At 45.0% G+C, this 21,349-nt stretch overlaps 1 protein-coding gene across 5 annotated transcripts; it reads left to right on the forward strand.

The window, feature by feature from the left end:
- The first annotated feature begins 1,271 nt into the window (after nucleotides 1-1,271).
- Nucleotides 1,272-12,084, forward strand: LOC100549350 (gap junction beta-6 protein). Of its 5 annotated transcripts, none has more exons than XM_085216206.1 (3): nucleotides 1,272-1,427; nucleotides 1,634-1,745; nucleotides 10,270-12,084. In XM_085216206.1, exon 3 carries the CDS (start codon nucleotides 10,292-10,294, stop codon nucleotides 11,081-11,083), a length of 792 nt encoding a protein of 263 aa, XP_085072332.1. In that variant the 5' UTR covers nucleotides 1,272-1,427; nucleotides 1,634-1,745; nucleotides 10,270-10,291; the 3' UTR covers nucleotides 11,084-12,084. The 5 variants fall into 5 exon arrangements, with proteins under 5 accessions (XP_085072332.1, XP_085072330.1, XP_085072333.1 ...); XM_085216204.1 differs by having other exon boundaries at nucleotides 1,634-1,701; XM_085216207.1 differs by having other exon boundaries at nucleotides 1,278-1,427; nucleotides 1,638-1,745.
- The last annotated feature ends 9,265 nt before the right edge of the window (nucleotides 12,085-21,349 follow it).

Consider the following 21,349-nt stretch of genomic DNA (forward strand, 5'->3'; position numbering starts at 1 on the left):
CATGGCCCCGAGCCGCCTCCCTTCCTGAAACGCACTGTGCTGTGCGCATGAACCCTGGACACACCCCAGTGCAACTCCCACGGAAGTCAGTGAGCCAGGAAGACTCAGGCCTCAGGTATTTACTGCCTGTCTGGCTCAGCACTGCACACCTTGGGCCTGCAGCTTTGCACTGGCTCTGCCTGAAACTCATGTGGATGGAGTGCTGAGCAGTCTGAGAGGAACACAGGCCCTGCTTGGAGCGGATTGGGCTGGAGACATGCAGAGATCTCCCTGCCATGAATATGCCTGCGGTGCTAAAGTGCAGGCTGCAGGAGCTCCGTGAGGAGTGGTAGATGATGAGTGCCATGGAGATGGAAGGCAATACTTAAACCAGAGCTGACGGCAATTTCTTATCTATCATATGCAAGGATTGAATTGCTTGTGCTAGACAATGAAATGAGCCATTGACCTCTGCCAAAGATTTTCACTGGAACTGCTTTTATTCCGGAAAGTGGAGATAAGGGGCAGAAGAATTTAGCTGGAAAGGCTTTGTCACCTGATCCATCACTCTGTGCCCTCAGTGAGTGTGAACACATGTCCAACCCTGCGCTGCTGCAGTTGTACCATGTGCTTTCCCCAGAAATTTGGGTAGAGCATTAGCTACCATTTCTCTAATTAGACATGTACGTGTGCAGGAATCAAGGTTTCAGATAGAGATTTCTGAACCCCAAGGTTGTGACAGCAAAGCTGTACTGGAAACAGAACAGTGTGCAGAGTGGGTCCTGCATGGATACAGAGCTGTGGTGTGAGGAGTGCACAAGTTGCCAGGAGCTGCAGCTACATTTCAGGGACTCTTCAGAACATTCTCACAAAGCCAGCAACCATTGGCTTTTCTTTTTTTGCCAATCACAACTTCCACGAGGAACAGGCCCTTCCAAATACCAGGGTTTGACCAGACAGCATACTACAGTTCTGTTATCTTACACACACATTTACCCTACAAAACCCACATTTGCCATTATCTCTCTATGGGTTTTCTCCAGCACCTTCTTTTGCCAGATTTTCCCCTGCTGCCCCAGGCCTCGCTCTGCCTTCCTGCCCTTTGCCTCTACCTTCTGTCCTCTCCCCCTCTCCTCACAGCCCTGCCCTCGATGCCTCTCTAGGCGGGATGGCTATGGAAAGGGCGGCTCAGGGAAGGGGCGAGACCCCCGATCGCGGACTCTGTTGTCCCCGCACAGCCGTGCCCCGCCGGGGATGGGCGCTCCCGGCCCGGCTCCGCCCCGGGCGCTCCGCCGAAGGAACCCCGCGCGGGTGGAGGCGGGCGCGGGGCGGGCTAAAAGCGGCGGCAGGTGAACGGGGAGGGACCTTAAAGCTGCGGGCCGGGAGGCTGGGGCCGGCTGTTCCTGTGGCACCGCACCGCTGAGCCCGGGTGCTGGCCCCGAAGGCAGGTGAGGGGAGCAGCGGGAGGGCGGGCGAGAACGGGCGGCGGCGGCAGGACGCTGCCCGCGATGGAGCACCTTGCTTCACGTCTCGCTTCCTCATCTGCAGCCTGTGGGGCAGCGCGGGGCCCCGGCCTTATCGGAAGTGCTTTTCTCGGTCACTACTGTCTATTTAACTCCTAACATCTCTTCTTCTAATCCCCGATCTCTCTTAGTGAGCGCGTTATGTGAAGTGCCCGAGCAGCTACGGCATCGAGCGAAATAAAGGCTTCCGCAATTGCAGGTAATTCGCGGCACACCTACGGACGTTCGGAGAGCTGCGCTGAGGTAAACAGTTTGCAGCAAACTGACAGGTCCGGCGATCGCGCGCTGGAAGCATTCCTCAGAGCTACAGGGGAGCGGAGCTGAGCCGTGAGTCAGAGCACGGCGCTGCGGCTGGGAGCACGGCGCTGCTCCAGCCGGCCGGCCCGCCGCTCCCCCTCTTTTGTTGAGGAATCTCGTCCTTAAGGAAAGTCTCCGCCGGTTGGCGAGGCGTTACTGGGACAGTAAGTGGGGAGCTGGCGGAGGCATCGCTCTCACAGGTGCTCAATGAAACGTGGGGATGTGGCACTGAGGGACGTGGATAGCGGGCAGTGCTGGCACTAGGTGCCTGGCTGGGACAGGTGGTCTTAGGGATGTTTTCCTGTCTTAACGATTCTGATTTTATGAAACATTCCAAGGGAGCAGTCAGAGGGTGGTTAGAGGACAGAAGGAGCCTTTTATCTCGAGTGCTCTTTTAAGCCAAGTTGTTGTGCTTTTATCACTAATGAGCTGTGGCTTGTGTGCAGTGATATCTAGGTCTGGGCCTGGCTTGTGGCTGGGTTTACTACAAAGTCTGTGTGCGCTGGGTTGAAAGTAGAATCAGCTAGTTTCATTTTTGATTTTTGTTAATGAATTTCTGTGGTTTCTATTATCTCTTGGTCTCTGTTGCTCGGCCTGCTTGCCTTGAAGTAAGGCAGGAAAAGCAGCACGGAGGAAGGCTGTAGATTTAGCTCAGAGATGGGGCAATGGTGAGTCAGGGTTCAGCCTTCTGCAGTGAGCTGGAAGGAAGCACCTTTGTGTGCCAGTTAGGGACTTTTCCAGATGGGGTTTGCTGTATGTTTGCAGAGCCATGATGTTGTTCTTCTAGTGCACGTTCTTTGAGACTTCAGTCCCCAGGACTGCCAGTCTGGTAACTGGTGGTATAAGGACTACATGTCACAGAGCTTAAAATGGAGCAATAAAAAGGCATGGCTTCTGATACATCTCTGGAAGAATCCATTTTTTCATGACAGGACCACTTATTTCAAACTTGTGAATGCTGGGGTTCTGCCTGTGTTGTTTTGCATGCCTTTTAAGTCTAACCAGGGTGAGATTACTTGGCAGACTCGTTGAATTGGTGCAAAAACTGAAAAAGGTACAATAGAATATCTCCATATCTAGGAAAATGGCAGTACTTTGAAGTACATCTAAGTTACAGCACAAAACTATTGCAGAGATTCAGTTGGCTCCTGTCAGCAAAAAGGGCACTTTACAAATGGTGCTTCTTGTTGTTACGTGAATGGAGAAATAAAAGATGTCAGAAACTTCAACAAACGAGAGCATGGGTTTAATTTTGGTTTTTCTTCATATGTTTTTTTTTCCTTGTTCTGCTCCTCACAGCTCTTAATTGCTGTTAGTGATGACTGATGGCTTATCTAAAAGATATCCAACTCTTGCCTGGCTAAGTACTATTTTGTATAAAGGAACATCTGAAGAGATGATGTATGAGAAGAGATACAGTGCTGTCAAAACAAAAGGAATATGAACAAAATAGAAATGGAGCAGTTAGTTACTAAAGGGAAGTTGAAAACAATTATTTTTTTTTTATCTCATATGTAGTTCTTCCTGCCATAGATACTTTTAAATAGAAAAAGCTGATTTTTATCTCTACTTTCACTGAAAGAAATACTGACAAAACACACACTGAAGAAAATCTGCATTTCACTATAAAATAGTGATAATGTTTCCATAAGGGTTCAAGCCCTCTCTGAGGAAGTAATCTGCCAGTTTACCAGAAATCCTGTGAGGTGGGAGTGGGTATATTTCCAGGAATACATGGTGAATCTGTAAAGAGAATATGGATGTATGCCTAATGCTGGTGATTTTTGTTGTCTTTTACAAACCCAGACAAATAGTACTGCTACTTTTGTGTCTGGGGGCAATGCAAAGTGCACGTAAAACTTTATTTAGAATTTGGGAAATAGGACGCTCGCATCAGTGAAGAAATAGTCCTCAGGAATTTGAATCCCTTTCAAAGCAAGGGCTTTTAAGCACTCTTTTTCTTCCCCCTGTAAACCTTTCCTTCAAAAATTGCTGAGGGGCCAAATTCCAGTAAGAATTCTTCAGTCTTGTTATACCTTCAAGCATGACCAACTTTTCTGATGTCTTATTTTCCACAAGTGGAGTGAATTTCATGCAGAGGTGTTCTGGAGGATGGTAATTCTCCTTTTACAGTTGTAGGGTAGTGAAATAGCCATGGATATTTCCAAACCTGCTTGGAAAATGGCTTGAGAGGATGTAAGGGCATGAACATAGGGTAGTCATAATGTGGTCAGTGTGGGGCTGAATCCTCAATGCTCTTGTTATTTACTTAGCATATGTTTTTAATATTAAACTTCATGCATATTGGGTTGTAATCTGTTGTTTTAAAGGCTACATATTTTCTTACATGAGGCTTAGAGCAAACAATGTATCCTGTTGGCATATTCTTGAGTAGAAGAAAACACAATGCTTGCTGTGTTCAGACCTGCAACTGTCAGAGGTTTCCTGTTCCTGATTAGTCTTGGCCTGTTCTTGTGTCAAATCAGATATACTGTAATTCCTATCTGTCTTGGCTCTTCTGTTGCTCTCCAGTTTCCACTCTGATGTGGAGGTAGGTGCTCAGAAAAAAGCTTAAGAGCTGCTAGAGAGAGCTGCATGGGCTTTTGGGATTGTTAGACTGATCTTTTGATCCTTATTCAACTTCTTAGTAGAGCTGTTGATTCTTGAAGGAGCGTGCAGTTGAAGCACTCCTATGCTTTTAATATACTGCAGTAAAATTAAAATAGCTGGAAGCTTCTTATAATAGTGAAATGAAAGGATTTCAGCTTGCCCAAGTCAGAGTTCAAAGCTGCATCTTACAGTGTGAACTCTACACTGCAGCTGTCATAATGGGAGGAGCTGTGTTCTCTCTTAAGTAATGAATGTTCTGAATGGTTCAATTTAAGCTCTGTATTCCAACTTTGAAATAGTGCTTATCACTCTTGGTCCACTGCTAATGAAGTATGACTCTCCGAAGTGTCCAACTGTAGAGGAGCACTTCAGAACAACCCTGTAAGAAAGTGAGATTTTGCTATCTCATTTAATGTCTGGGGAACTAATGTGTGGGGTAGGCTTAAAATTAAGTAGACAGTCTGGGAGAGTCAGCAGGTAAGTGTTGCCTGTGTGCTGGCTTTCCTTGCTGAGATAAAGGGATGCTGTCTTTGAAAGATATTGATCTAATATATATTTATAAGAAGCTTCCTAGACTCCATCCTGACAACATTGTTCTGTGTTGAAGTTGCTCCTCTCAGGCTTCTGATTTCCTTCTTTATCTCCAGCTCTGATCAGGACCGGTACATTTTGTTTAAAGATTATCTCAGCTAATGTACTCCTAGGTTGGATGAAGGGACATCTGTCTTCGCAGACTGCTGATCCTATACCAATATCTAGAAGCACTTTGCACTGGTGACTGCTGGTATCCTACACTGAAATTCTGATAGGAACGGAGATGTTGTGAACAACCTCTGCGTTTCTGTTTGGTTCCCTTACAATAATAAACCGGACCATAGCGGAGGAGTGTGTAGTCTTTGAATTTATACATGCTGACTGGATCTCTTAGATGTTCCTATAGTGCCTCCAACATGACTTTTTTGCCTTGTTAATATCCTATAGCAGTAAGTTCCACAGTGTGTATGTGAAAGTGATGCAGTTTATGTTGTTTCTACCTTTGCTCTGCACTCTGTGCTTTGCTGAAGCCATGGATTTAACCACTGACTAATGATTATCCAGTATACCAGTCCTTACCAGAGCAGAGCAAAAACACCTGCAAGTTGCTGTGTGCCTGAAGTACTCAGTGATTATGTGATGTGTGGGGATTTTAGTGGGTGCATGCAGAATGCTGTGGTGGTTGTTTAATGCAGGTTGATAGGAACTAGTTTAAGCAGTAAGCAGTCCTGGCATTGTAGAGCTCAAAACCTGCCCAGTAGCTGGAGAACTGCAGAAATAGGTAAGCTGTATTTGTCCTGCTGTCTAGCCTACTAACAGTGCCTGAGCCCACTGGGGGAAGAACACTTGTGTGCCTCTCCATGTGTTGTATGGTCATGTAAAACCATTTCCTGCACTGCCAGCTCTTTGGTTGAGAGTGGTGACATCTTAAGATCATTATTATCTCCTGCTGTAATAGCTGTGCTGTCCTGTTCCTCTGATTTCTCAGATGGAGGAACAGAAGGTTCAGCCAATAGAAGAACAGATTCATGAATTTGTTGGTTACCACAGTCTCATTTTAAGATGCACTCTAAATGCTCAGCTACTCAAGTTTACTGCCTTATCTTCTGTTCTTCTCATATTCCTCCTTTATCTTCAGTCCCTATCCCCACTGTACTTTTTTTTTTTTTTTTGTCCCAATTTCACCTGGGCTTTCATGTCTTAACTTATTCCTGTCCAGTGCTTTACTTCTGAGATGAGCAAATACTGTCTGCACACTATAATTTCTGTGTGCATTTAGGTGGATTGGCTCACACAATTATCTGTAAGAGTTAGCAGCCATCAGAGGGAAGTCCCTTTCCTGCTTTTGTTTCCATTTTTCAGCCAGACAGTTAATATTTTACTTACTAGTAAGAAGGTCTAGAAAGCAAGTATTTGAAAGAAAGATAACCTGCAATGGGGAGTCAGCACCCTATGTTTTTTAGTAAACTAGGAGTAAATGAGGCATCACATCACTACAGAGTAAACTAGGAGTAAATGAGACTTCACATCACTACAGATAGTCCCAACTTGATATCTGGATGGAGTGATCTGTGAAGGACTCAGTTAAGTTACGTTCTGCTTTGATCACTGTCTATTTTATTGACTGAAAGGTGAGCAATTAAATGGCTTATGAATTGCCTTTATCTCTCAGTAACACAGTTTAGAGTATCTAATATTAAAAGTCAGGGAAAACCAGGTCCAGAGTATCTGGGTAGGATTTGGGCTGCTGGAATATGGCCCTGCGGTCTCAGCTGTTCTGGTCTTCAAGAACTTCACTGAGTGCAGTATCTGATAATCACTGCTTGTATCAGTTTCCTGAACTCTTCAGAAGTCACGTGCCTTTCTGCTAGCATAAAAGCAAGTCAGGCCATGAGGGTAGAACAAGGAGGGGCAAAGGTTGGTGACTGGCTCAGCAAGCAGCAGGAAGAATGGGATGGTGGAAAGTGGAGTGGGAGAGATTGCTGGAGGAGTTGGAAGGTGGCTGGGAATGGTGAAGAGGGGAATGTTTGGGAGGATATGAAAGTCAAAGGGCTTCGGGAAGGAGTGGAGATGGCCCTGGGAGGCTATCCTGTTTTACTTGCCCATCAAGTCAGATTAGGAACAGCTGCCTCTCTGAAGTGCAGTGGCTTTTTCTGCCTGCATCCAGGTACAGACATAGTTTTGCTAGGGTTGAAACATAATGTGTTCTCAATGGAGATGGAACAGTCAGGTGAATAGTGTAGTTTCACAATATCTTGAAGCAGCTCTACTAAGGGCAACACCCTCTTCTCCACTAGCTGCTCATTCTGATGCTTTGCAATGTGCAGCTTGTTTTAAAATGACGCTCTTTCCAAATGATTTGTGGAGCTGTGTGCTAAAGCACAACATGGAAATGGGTCAGGTTGGACAAAAACAATGTACCAATACTGGGAATAACTTCTAAACAAACCAGTTGGGTTCTGGGTTATAATGTACTCTCACAGTGCTGCAGAGGATGGAGAACTGCAGTGGGACCTTGGGAACAAGCAGTGATGGGGAAGTGTCTGTATCTAGCTCTGCCACTAAAGACAGGTATCCTTTAAGTACACCCTTAGGCACTTGTATTTTGGTATCTCATTCTGCACAGGGAGACAGAAGGTGCAATTGTACATGGAAGCAAGTTCTTGGGAAGCTGTAGCAACAGAAAGGCAGCAGTACTGGTTTACAGTGAGGCAAGAAAGCATAAGAAATGGGGCTTATGAGGAGGGAGTATGCAGTTCTCCCTTCTCAGCTTCTCGTATTTATGGAGATGGCTGATCAAAGAGGGAACAATGACAGAAGAAACACAAGTTTTTGGATTTAAAGAGTGGGTAGATGAGGTGTAATGCTGCAGTTCCTGTGGTATTTGTCTTCCATAGAACATAGAACTGTGGTGCATGAAGGTATTTCTAATCAGTGCTGAGGTATGTCACATCATTAGTTCCCTAGCAGCAAAGTGCGCATTAGTAAGAGAACATGAATAAGAATATCAATAGTAAAGCTGTAACTTTTCCTCTGCTTCAGTTTGATTATATGATAATCTCCAGAACAAATCCTGGTTTAAAAACAAACAGACAAAAAAACCTGGTCAATTTAAAATAAGATGGCAAAAAGAGGGATAGAGTCAAATATTTTAAAATCTGACTGTTTTGTAAGTATCTCTGGTGTTCAGAGTCCTTCACATGCTCTTGTGTGCTAAGCTGAAGAGACTTTTTCTATATCCATATGCTGATGAAATATACAGTTTATGTTTGGGAGGAAAAATAAATAAAACAAAACATGATAGGAAGGCAGCTCTGCAACTAGGACTCTTTTCAGACAAATGCAGAGGTAGTATCTCACTCTGTATCCCAAAGAAGAGTCAGAATTGGGAAAGATTTCTTACAACCTCAAGAAAATCTTGCCCTTCTTCCACCCCACTGTCTTTCAGCTCCTGAAGTAACCCCACACAGTCATCCAAGATGACCTGGTAAAACATGTTTTCCACAACCAGAACCTTCCAATAAGCCAGGAAAGAAAAAACCCTTTGTTCACATCACGATCAGACTTCTTCGTTTTGCCTGAGCTGTCGTGTTCTTTGATGCTTTGTATTATTGTATGTGATTCATGAGTATATGTGACAGTCGTAAAGCAGGGAGGGTTTTGACAGCGCTCAAAATGGAAGTGTGATGCAGAAGTTGGGTCACACTGCACAAGGAAGATAAGGAAGGTGTATGTCTGCAGCTATCTCAGAGTTGATAAAAAGCGTAATTACATCACAATAGATGTAGTGGGCTTTGCCAGTGGCAACAGAGCTGTTCTCTAGAACCCCTGGAGAAGTGTTTTTTGTTTATTAGTGCCCTGTGCTGCAACTGTCAAAGTAAGATGATCTCTGAGAGATGATAAAATTCACAAATTTGAGAAAACAACCTCTTGATGAGACATTTCAGAGCAAAGAGGATGAGGAGCACTTCTGCCTGATGGGCACAAGAAATGTTTTCTTAATTTCAGAGTAACATGCAAGTTACCTCTCAGTAAATTCATTGGAAGGGAGTAGGGGTATGAAATGCTTCTTTATACCAGCTGCAAATGCCCGTTGTGTGGATCTCCTCAGCTTCCACAAACAGTTGCAGTGTTACTGGAGAGGTATGGGGCAGATAACAAAGGATTTTAGTTTTACAGTCATTATACTTTGAATCCCAACTACTGGAAACACTTTTTCTGTTGAAGAGTGTCTGAGCTTCTGCTGGCCTGTCTGTGGACTTTGGCTTTCTCCCAGCTTCTGAAACTTCTCTCCTGTTTGAGGAGTAATGTACTTGTGTTACCAGGGAAGGTCATCTGGGTGGGCATGGGAATATGTCCTGTGTCTAAGTACCCTACACTGTCTTTTGTAGTTAGTGGAGAGAAACACAATTTTGGATGAACCTCATTGTGCTGATTGTAAACAAGATAGGGAAATAGGTTGTGACAAGATTTCACCTCTATCCCCTCATGAAATTGTGGCTTTCTTTTCTGCAACAATGCAGAGAGCCATACAGCTGCGTCCTTAAAACTTCCCAAGGCAGGCAGTGCAGGCCTCCTCATATAAGGTGCAGAGCTTCCACAGCAGCTCCTCGAGGTCTGTCTTTATTGCTGGAATAATGTACTTATGAAAATGTTGTTTATGCCCTGGTCTGGTATTTGGGAAATCTTACAGAGATTGCACTCAATTAGCAGGCACAGCTCTAGGCCAAGGATGGGCAAACTTGTCTTAACTTCCTAATAAGTTTAGCTATTTTCCTCTCAAATAAAGTAACTAAGTGACCATACAGTTTTTGTTTTTCAGTTTCTTTGATTTTCTGTAACTTTACAATGGAGCTTCCACCTCACCACCTGCTTCTTTCTTTTTACCTTAAGAATTCCAGAGGCTCTGAGGAATCTCTCATTCTGGTTACGTTTCACCATAACACCTACTTCCTTCTGACTGTTGATATCATCTTCTGTTCTTTGCTCCTGTTATCAAAGCTTTCTAGAAATTGTAGCTTTTAAATAAGGTCAATTTTTTACCAATTCCCCTTGTCTACTTTTTCTTACCGATGTGGATAGAAGTTTTCAGTTGCCAAATGCGCCTAGCAGTCAGACTGATTCCTTTCTCGTTATCAAACAAAAAAATGTCACCTGCTGATATGTGGTTACTGTGCCACTTTGACTGCTTACCAGAAAGACCACTGTGTCAACAAGCCATTACCACAGCCTATGAATGTACAATGTTGCCTTTATTTTATACTGTATGCTTAATAGTGTTTTTTTTCCCATCTTGATGCATCTTTTTCTTTTTGTCTCGTCTTAGGTCATTCCTTTAAAACAAGACAATGGATTGGGGAGCTCTGCAGACCATCTTAGGAGGTGTAAATAAACACTCCACCAGTATTGGGAAGATATGGCTCACAGTCCTGTTCATCTTCCGTATCATGATCCTGGTTGTGGCTGCAGAGAGAGTCTGGGGAGATGAACAAGATGACTTTATCTGCAACACTTTGCAACCTGGTTGCAAGAATGTTTGCTATGATCACTTTTTCCCCATCTCTCACATCAGACTCTGGGCCCTGCAGCTGATCTTCGTTTCTACCCCTGCACTGCTGGTGGCCATGCATGTGGCTTACAGGAGGCATGAGAAGAAAAGGCAGTTCAGAAAGGGAGACCAGAAATGCGAGTATAAGGACATTGAAGAAATCAGAACACAGAAGTTTCGTATTGAGGGCACCTTGTGGTGGACGTACACTTGCAGCATCTTCTTCAGATTGGTCTTTGAAGCAGTCTTCATGTATGCATTCTATTTCATGTATGATGGGTTCCGAATGCCTCGCTTAATGAAATGTAGTGCCTGGCCCTGCCCCAACACAGTAGACTGCTTTGTTTCTCGACCTACTGAAAAGACAGTGTTCACTATTTTCATGATTGCTGTGTCCAGCATTTGCATTCTTTTAAATGTGGCTGAATTATGTTATTTACTGACAAAATTTTTTCTCAGAAGGTCTAGAAAAGCTGGAAATCAGAAACACCACCCCAACCATGAGAATAAAGAAGAAACCAAACAAAATGAAATGAATGAGTTAATATCTGATAGCTGCCAGAACACAGTTATAGGATTCACAAGTAGCTAAGGTGGTCAGTGCTGGTATTCGCTCCGAAAAGAGTGAATGTTCTTTGTCTAAAGGCTGCAATAAAATTTATTATACTAAACAGCTTATGTTGGGGGAGATTTAGATGTGTAGTGAAAGGTGTCAGTTATGCACCTGTTGAGGAAAAAAAGGCAGCTTAAACATTTGAAAGTTATGAGGATTAAATAGGAAAGTGTATTTTCCTACGGATATCCTTACAAGTTGACTATGACAAATGCACTAGTGCCTTTGTGCTGGTTCCTTGAAAACGCTACAAACAGCAATAAGAACAAAAGTCTTTCCAAGCTAGATGTGCTAATGTTTCAAACTGTTTTGTAATAAAGATAGTTTTTAATTGTGAACAGAAAATTAAAGTATTTTTGTAAAATCTAAGATTCCATGTTACTTAAGGTGTTACAGTAAGCAACTTTGTTTAAGCAGGTAATTGCAGATGAATCCTGCAATACCATATTCATAGAGAGGAAATAGCAGTAGGCTACATCTTTACAGCTTTGCAAGCACTGCTTGAGTCTGGATGAATAGCTTGAGGCACCTGCATCTACACTGCTGGCTATGGGGCTGTGTGAAATCCCACCACAGGTAGTGTGGAGAACTGGAGTAGCTAGGTTCTGAGTGCAATGCTGTGCCTAAAAGCAGCACAGCGATACAAGTGCAGTCCAAGTAGACCTGCTTTTGAAAACTAGCAGACCAGTATAAGTATTCCTGTTAATCTTTTCATTGCATGCTGCCAATTTTATAGGAACATACATAATTTTATGTAAATACTCCACTTAGCACATGTTTATTTCTCTAACGCATTTGCTGTATTTGTTTCTTTATGCTATAGCACATCACTGAAACTTTTGCTTTTGTTAGCTATTTTTTTTCTTTTGTGGTAGACTGGTGCTGTTATGAAACTAGGGGCTCGTTCTGGAACACATGGGAAAATATCTTAAACACTGGAAATGGAGAAAGTCTTCTGAATAAAAGACAAACACTCTAAACTTTGGCAATGAAGTGAGAGTCTATATGTGAATGCTAGTGAGAGCTTAAGCCAGACAAGTGCTTATGAAAGGCTGCTTTTGAGCAAGGACTCTGCATCTGCATGGATTGTACAATGCTCGTTCCCACCCAGAGCACCTATGCCCTAATTCTGTTGTCCCCCATAATGGTGGTAAGCACATAACCTATCTGCTCAGGAGGATGAAGTTTTGGGATAGGTGTGGCTGTTGAAAGCAAAGAATCCTGAAATGTCAAAGGGGTGGGTATAGAAGAGGACCCTAATTATGCTGTTTTATGTGTGCTTCTCCTGTTTTGCATCTCAGTTTTCACCAGAGTATGTCATCAGTGTGCAGTCCTCAGAGTTGTTCTTTTTTTTATACTAGTGCAAATGAATTGACCCCACTGCTTTTGTGCTGCAGAGCTACTTTTCTAAAGAGCTGCTACATGTGTCACTAGGAGCAGAGACTGCACTTAATGCATAAACCATCTTCAGTTTTAAGTTTTCCTTCTGTCACATCAGACTTTTACTTTGTGCGTATGTGTCCACACTATAAATGGCTTCAGGCTTGTTCTTACTTTATGTAGAACCTAATGGGCTCCTACGTCTTAATAGGGTGCAGGGCCAAGCAACAGAGAGAAAATAGCTGGAGTCAACTCTGTCCTCAGAGAATGGATTTTGGTTGCCATTCTTTTCTTCTGGCACACTCCTCAACTTCCTTGCCTTCACAGTTTCTTTTCCAATCATTGTCATGAAAAGCTATTATTGACAGTCTTCTAGATATTTTTGCCAGCAAGCTAGAGGGTGAAAAAGCAGGCATGAAACTTTGTCTGCGTGGTTGTATAGTTGCTGATAGCCTTGTGGTTTCTCCAAGCAGCACGGGTTCCATGTATGGCTGTGACAATGTTCTAAACATATTTACTTCAATGGCTCTGTTTCTTTACAATGGGCAAGTTCAAGGTTTGGGCAGTGCCTCCAGCCCTGCTCAGCAAATTCCCCCCCATCATTCTGTTAAAGAACAAAGACAGAGTTCAGGCTTCATGCTATGCTGGGCTCAGGGTGCAAAGAGACTACATTTGGTCCAGAGCTGTATTGCACAGGGTAGCCCTAGCTGTGGACTTTCATCCAGGGCATGCTGTGAATCACATACCATATAGGGAATAGGAATGGAGATTGGTTAATGATTATGCATGATCATGCCTCATCTCATCACGTTGTGATCAAATTAAATAGACCTGTGCTAGGCGTCAATAAAACTTAGAAAACATCTTAAGGCAACTATGTTCTCCTCAGATGGAGGGTGGCTGTTTTTGCTTGGTTTCTTACAAAGGACATTCCTATAAAACCCCAAACTCGACATAACTCTGTATATGGTATTTTCACTGTCCATTTACAAAAATTTCAAAAAGTGGTTTTTGTTCTAGTAGTTGGATGTTTCAAGAGTACCAGCTCCATATCTGTTGCAAGTTTAAGCCTGGATAAATGGGCAAAGCTTAAATGAAGAAAATGAGCATATGTGCTGTTTTGTGCATCAGCACAGGCTGTGCTGTAAATGGGTTTGGGTTGGTTGGCTGTTTCACATGAGGAGTGCCTGATATAGTGTCAGCACAAACAGCCCTTCTCCATTGCTGGAGTGCCCTGGCACCTGGGTGAGTCGGAAACAAATGTGCTGGTCCCTGCACCATAGATGGGAGCCAGAGCTTATCCAAGGCTGTACTTGTACGAATTTCTTGCCTCAGCAGAGAGGATCAGTTGTGACTGAGTTGTGTTTGGCTGTGATGTTTCTCATCACGCTACTGTGCATCCTTGATCACGCACTCCTTTATCTGAAACATCATCTGACTTTTGTAACCGCCAAGTAAAAGTCCCTGAAATTTTCAGTGCCCTCTTAGTTGTGTTTCCAATCCCACATCCTTGCAAGCTGGCTGAGGCTGCTCCTGGCCCTAAAGCACATGAGCTCACAGCCCTCCACTGTGCCTGCTGTTGCTCCCACGCCATCACTCATCTTCAGGGTCTTGAAGTCTCTGCCCCGCCAGTGACCAGAAATTTATGCTGTGCTGGCATAAATTCAGTGAGTTTCTTTGCTAGTAACTGGCTTAATTGTCTCTGCCCATCTCTGGCTGCACATCCCCACCCTGCGATTTTTCCCTTTGTTATGCCTGGGGCAAAGATTGCTTAAATTGGCCCAGGTGCCAAATGATTATTCAGAGCTTCTTAAGAAGCCCTCCTCAAGTCCCCCCTTCTTGCTTTCCTATCAAATAAGGAAGAGCCCTGACCAGCTCTGTGTCTGACATGTTCCACTCCCATTACACAAATCACATTAGCTCCAACCCCACTGCATATCCTCCTCCATCTCTCTTTCTTCTGAGCCCAGCCCCCTGCAGCCTTAGTTTTGTTTGTCTGCTGACCTGATCCCAGCAACCCTGGATGCCAAAGACACAAAACATACCAGTGGTGGGACGCTCTGAAATTGCATTTCGTTTTTTAAATTACTACCCCGACCTAATGCCAACCTGTGGATCCACACCAGATCAGAGTGAGCCCAGGCATCCCAGCCCCTCTGACAAGCAGGGACCTGTAGACACTCATCATGTCAACCGCTCATACTGTATCACCCCCCACCACCCTGCTGCAGTGGGCTGGGAAACGTGCCACCAACTTGAGGTGGACCTCTGCTCTCACTTGCATTCTTTGATTTTCTACATGCCACAGTTACCTCTATTTCCTACACTAAACCGAGGCTTTATTGCTGTACTTCTGAAATAAATCTATTTATTTTCTTCATAAAGGAACACTCCTTGCCCTGCTGGCTCTTCCCCTTGCTCCTTGTTGTGGCTGTGGTGTAACAAGGAAACTGTGCCCAATTGCCTGCCTGGGAGAAGCACCCCTCCAGTGCATATCTCGGCAGAATCATGGAATCATTAAAGTTGGAAAAGGCCAAGATTATGCAGTCCAACCATCAGTCCATCTCACTACGATGCCCATCAATTGGTGATTGCACCACCTCCCTGGGCAGCCTGTTCCACTGCCTCACCGCTCCTTGAGAAGAAATTTTTCCTAATATCCAACCTGAACCACCTCTGGTACAACTTAAGGCCATTCCCTCCTGTCCTGTCACTTTTACCTGGGAGCAGAGGCTGACCCAGTAAACCCACAGGAGACCATGCACACCCAATGATGGCTGTGGAGCGCAGCCACCTTCTCAGCGTAAGGCCTCGGGTGGGTTGCCCAAGTCCTGACACAGCGCATGGCAGGTGGGTCTGTGGGAGGAGTGGGCAGGGAGAGGCCCGAGCAAGGCCCTGACTCAGCCGCCAAGCCCTCATAGAGCCGCAGCCAGCGCCTGCCTCGTCCGTGCCAGGAGGAGCAGGGACAGCAGGGCCCCTCCCCACACCCCGTCCCCACCCCGCACCTCCTTCCCGTACTGTAGGCCCGTCCCCACCAGAACTTCTGCCGCAGCCTCCCCCTGCTGCTCGGTGCTGTGAAAGCCACGCTAATGTTTTCTGAGTGCTTGCAGAAGTTTCAGGGCTTGACTCAAAGCTCCTCGCTGCCACTCAGAAAATCCCCGTTGATCTCCCCAGGCTTGGGCCAGGCCCGTGGGAAGGGTGTAACAAAAGAACACCGCGATGCCACCCAGCTGCTTTCTGCACAGCCCTTTTGCAACATCAGATCTCATGGCACGCTGCAGCCATGACCTCCCCACAGCACTTCTGCCAGTTGGGCGAGCAGTCCATGCACTGCAGCCCTCCACACAGTCCTTTTTGGGGCCCTTGTCCACCCACCACCACTGGTGCAGCACGGTGTGCCCGCATTGATGCGTCATCACACTCACAAATCATTCAACTGTGATTTTTCACTCAGTTTGCTGGTGGCTAGGAAGAACAGTACCATGTCCTTTGGTGCCATGGATGATCCAGGAGAAGGCTGGAAGGGAAAGCAACTGGTAAACCTGTGGCCCTGGTAATATTCCTATGCACCCAGAGCCAAAATCCACAGCAGCAACTGCCCTTCTAGAGGACAACAGAGCTGTGAGGGGTCTGGAGCACAAGTCTTATGGGGAGTGGCTGAGGGAATTGGGATTGTTCAGACTGATGAAGAGGAGGCTCAGGAGTGACTTTATTGCTCTCTACAGCTGCCTGAAAGGAGGCTATGAGGAGGTGGAGGTCAACTTATGCCCACATGTAGCAACAATAGGATAAGAGGGAATGGTCTTAAGCTGTGCCAGGGTTGATATTGTTGTGTTCAGGTTGGATATTAGGAAACATTTCTTCTCAGAAAGGGTGGTGAGGCACTGCCCTGGGGAGGTGGTGGTGTCACCGTCCTTGGAGGTGTTTGAGAAATGTATGGATGTGGCACTGAGGGATGTGATTAGTGGGCATGGGGGAGATGGTTGACGACTGGAATGCATGCAAGTTTCTCAACACAGATAAGGCTGAAGCAGGAGTGCTCACATCTCAAACACCCAGAGCCATGAGAGACTGAGGATCCCGGGGACCCCGAGTTGAGGTGTGGTATGCCCACACACTCAGCTTCACCAGGGCCACCAGCCAGAGCAACTGGCAGATGTTGGTACCAGACATCACTTCCTTATTCCTTGATGAAAACTAAACCCACACAGCCCTCTTCTTGCTCAACATGCAAGGAAACATGGCTACCCTGTGTTTTCATGAGCCTCCTTGCTGAAGCTTTGTTTGCTAAAGCAATGGCTATATGGATATAGGCATTTGTGCAGGTGTATGTATATGACACGCAGTGTCATGTTTTGCATTAACACTGAATAGATCAGCAGCAAACACTTTAAAACCTGGCCCAAAGATTGAATATTATTTTGGTATCCATTATTATTGTTAATGTTAAAACGTTATTTAAATAGGCTGATAGAAGACAGTACCACAAGAGTGAATTAGTCGAGATGAAAGAAGAATTGAGGAACTTTGCAGAAAGATCCTTTTAGCTGCAACACAAGAATACAATAACAACATGCACTTCAACGAAAAATTAGAACTCCTCATCTTCGTCCCTGATCTCCTGTGAACTGAGCTGATATAGAGGTGCAAGCTGGCCAGGCTGCCTCTGCTCTGCACCCAGTGGTAACAGAAAATCAAAATGTTTAGATGGATAAAGGATAAAATTTGTAATGAAGCTGATAAGCGTATCACCTAACCATGCTGACACATGTATGACAGGTTATGATCTCCACCAAGGGTGAGACAACGGAACCACACCGTACTGAGATCGGGATCTTAGGGCATTCAGGATTTGGGGGAAAGCAGGTACTTCCCATGTGAAGTCCCCTGGGCTACCTGGGAGCTAAACCAGGTCTCTTGGTTGTGGGTGGGTGTTCAGTGACACTGGGGTTGGTGACCTGTGGGCCAAGATCTACAGCTGCCATCACACTGCACCGCCAGGTGACACAGGGAGGAGGAGTGGCAGGTGTCCAGGAATGTGCAGGTCCTGGAAGGCACCAGGAGGATTTAATGCCTGTAGGGCTGGGCGAAAGCTGAGTGGGGCTTTTCTTTGTTGCAGCTCTGAACGTAGGTGTCTGGTATTTATTTAAATCCTAAGTAACTGAATAGTCTCTTGGATCTCATCCCAAACCTATCTAACCCCTTTAACATAATGTAGGAAAGACTCTTCAACTGAAGGTTTTGGGAGTGGAAGGCCTCACTGCAGCTGCTCACAAATCCCTTCAGACCTCCTCTGAGCTGGACTCAGTCAAAGGAGAACGTGGCCTGGCCTCAAGGCCCTGAGGCACTGCCTGCTGCACATACAGCTCACCAACCCGACACTGCTCAGCAGGCTTGTATTACTGGCTGCTGGCTTTTTTTTTTTAACAGCTCTGGTTTTACACTGCCTCCCTCACCAAAGAACTGGAAGGCATTACCCAGTTAAACACTGAAAAGTTAATCACTGGACAATAACCACATATTAAAGATCATTACAAAACCAGTGCTGAAGGCATATTCCAAACAGAACTGTGAGGAGGAATTGGGGAGGAACTGTTTGGGTTTTTTTTTTTTCCTTTTTTTTTCCTACACACAGAAGTCAACCAAAAATTAAATACCAGTAGTGGAAAGGCCAGGGAACTTCAGAAGGTTGCATGGCCCCAGTCCATAAGTCTGAGGCAGACTCACTCATGATTCACCTGAGGTGCAGTTGGTTGTTGGCATCCTTCAAAGATAAGGGTTATTTATTTTCACTTGGGCTGTCTTTAGCGGAAAAGCTGTTTGGGTTAACTAAACTTTTATTTATCTTGATAAACTACTGCAAAGCTCTTGTGGCAGACATGCTTCAATTGGTCTAAAATTTGTATGTGTAATTTGAGCTTTCTGGTACATAGTACTCAAGCTTCATTTGGTAAGTAAGCAATGCTGTTAAACCAATTTGAACATGGATACACTCTCAGCATTAGCAGAACCCAGGAACACGGTCAGTTAGAACCCCAGGGTGGACAACACTGTCCCTTCTGCACCACAGACCTACTTGGGATCCATAGGTATGGAACCACCAGTGTCCAATGAAGGATTTTGTCAGCTTATTGTGGACAGATCTGTGTGTGCTTGGGCACCTCTGGAAACACCTCCTTCCAAATGGAGCTGACTAGATTATTGTCTTTGTGAAGCTTTCTCCTGGCAAGGAGGAGACCCAGACCTCTATTTCCTTCAGAATGCTGGGTGCCATCCCACACATTCTCTTCCCCAGGCTCATGGCAAAGGATGAAGGGAGGGAAGGAAGAAGAGACACTCTTAACTTCCCTGAACCATGTACTGAAAGGCAGAGACTATATGAGAGGTCCTGACTCATCTGGAGTTTAAGATAGGCAGCCAGAAAAGGATGACTCTTCTTCTGAATCTTGTTTGATATCTTCTGTTCAGTGTTCAATGTAAAATGTATGAACAGGAGCAGAGCAGAGACCAAATCCAGAGCCTCCTACCGTTTCCCATTTGTCCCTAGTTGTTAGGAGAGCATCTCCCACAGGACATCTTGTTCCCTCTCCTCTCCTTCTGTGCTGCTGACTTTTGTTCATCTGACTAAACCCTGTGAAAGTGGAGAGCAACACCAGCCTGTAGTAACCTGCCGCTCTGTGGCTATGGCACGGAGTAGGAGGTAAAACTTTGACTCCTGTCATGTCAAGCAAAACAATATCTCTGAATCTGTGTGACTTCGGGAAAACCTAAGGGTTTTTCTATGTGCCATGACCCTTAGAGCCACATCCACACGTGTGGGGACTTCTGAGCTCAGCATCCAACGGGACATTGGTGGTCTGATCTCAGATTTGAGAGATGAGAGCACAGCTCCCAGTCCAATGGTTCACAAGCCCTCCCTAGCTGTCCTGGGGCATGGCATAGAAATGCCTTGCTCACCAAAAAGTACTGGATATCAAAAAATCTGGACTGTAGCTTATTGAACAGCTTTTAAGCAACTTTCCCCATATCTCCCTTTGGCTTCTTCAATTTCACATGCAAAAGGAAAAAGAAAAAATAATGTAGCTGGTTGTATTGATCTAGCTATGATTTTCACATCAGCAGACAGTATGAATATTCTAGTGAGCAGTGCAGGAGGTGTGCTAAGTGCTGTAGAAAAGAAAAAGAGATGCAAATCCAATCAAGCAAGCAAACTGGAGCTGTGTGTAGCAAAATGGGCAAGAACAATCTTGTTTTATGCCAACATTTCACGTCCCTGAAGCTGTAGACAGGCATGTGTATTTTGCTGATTTACAGGCAAAATTCCTGTTCCCAGCATGTACAGTATGCTTCATTACAGCGCAACGTGTCTTGACGTGGGGAGAATGTTCACACCTAAGACTGTGGGCAGCAGTTTGGAAATAAAGTGTTTCAACAGCAATCCCTGGTGGGAATGGGAAACTTTACACGTGCTAATCTTGTTCGGAATTTCCTTATCTACACGTATGTCCATCAAACAATTTCCAATAGCTTCTATCTCTTTTGAAATAATAAAAACTACTGTGATTGATTTATGAGCACCATTGCCTGACACTATACCCAAAACAATAAAATACATAGCAACAACACTTACACAGCTTAGTCCTGATTTATTTTACATTTTTTTTCCACATGCTAGACATGTGTGGAGCTGTTGTAAAATTGTTTTTATCCCATTTTTCTATTGTTCACACAGAGCTCAGCCCATCAGCCAGCCAGTACCTAGCTGCAGAGTACGCCAGAAGTGCTGCCGAGCTCCCTGTGCCAGCCCAGTGAAAGCCTCCTGGTGCTGCCTGGTCTCCTCCTGGTTTGGAAGTGTTGACATGAGGGCTTTGGTTGCATGGGAGCATGCAGGATGGATCTGGTGGGCCTGGGGCAGAGCCAAAAGGAGCTCTGGTAAGGAGCTCTCACATGGCTGCTATCATTTATGAGTGCGATTTTGGCATTTCAGGTCTCCCAAAATACAATCTCTTTCAAAATGTGATCAGTAACAAAAGAATACATTTGTTTTTCCATGGTCCATTTATTTTGCCACCATTTACTCTCAAGAAAGTATGGTCATATGTGAAAATTTTTTCACTGAGAAAAAAATTTGAACGAGGGCAGAAACAATATGTTTCTTGACAAAAGATGTGATCTACTGACCCATAAAATTATCCCAACAAGACACCCAGTGTCTGCTTAGCTAGAACCCTTGGCTTCTAGCAGTAAGTGTTCTTACTACACAGGTAATGCAAACATTGCAAAAGACGGTGGTTTTCTTGGACATCTACCTTTCCCTGCCTGAAGCAAATCCCTTTATGATGTGCTTGAATACAGTGAAGGGCAGAGGCAGAAACATTCCTGACTCGAGGGAGTTCATTTTTCCTTCTCGTGGGGTGCTGGTTGAGGGTGATACTTCTTGTCTTCATCTGAATATTTTCTAAGCCTGAATGCATTGCTTGGCAACAATTGCAGTGGCTTGTCTAACGAGGTGCTGTGTGGCTGTTTGGCACTGCTTGGCGTTATGGCTCTGTTTCCTCTGTGCCTACAAGTTCCTTTCCACAGATCTCTGCAATGGACTCTGCTGGACTGAACTGAATTCTGCAGGTAACAACATGAGGATCAACAAATTGGGGAGACCTTGGTGCCTGGAAAATTGAGCTTCCATGGGACTCCACTATTCCCAGAGAAGGGCTCCCTCTTTTGATGAATTCAGCACTAATCACTGCTCCACTTTCGAATGACCTAGAGCCAAATGGTCCTCTTGAGTTGGCTAAGCATAGACATGGCAGCCTCCTGAGCTCCTGCGCCTGTCTCCATGCAGCTCCAGTGTGTTTGTGTTTGTGT

This window comes from Meleagris gallopavo, chromosome 1 (assembly GCF_905368555.1).
Source record: "Meleagris gallopavo chromosome 1, MGAL_WU_HG_1.1, whole genome shotgun sequence".
In the NCBI taxonomy this organism is placed as follows: Eukaryota; Metazoa; Chordata; class Aves; order Galliformes; family Phasianidae; genus Meleagris; species Meleagris gallopavo.

What these genes read in the sequence shown, in the direction of transcription:
- LOC100549350 (XM_085216206.1), top strand. Translation starts at nt 10,292, where the DNA reads ATGGATTGGGGAGCTCTGCAGACCATCTTAGGAGGTGTAAATAAACAC.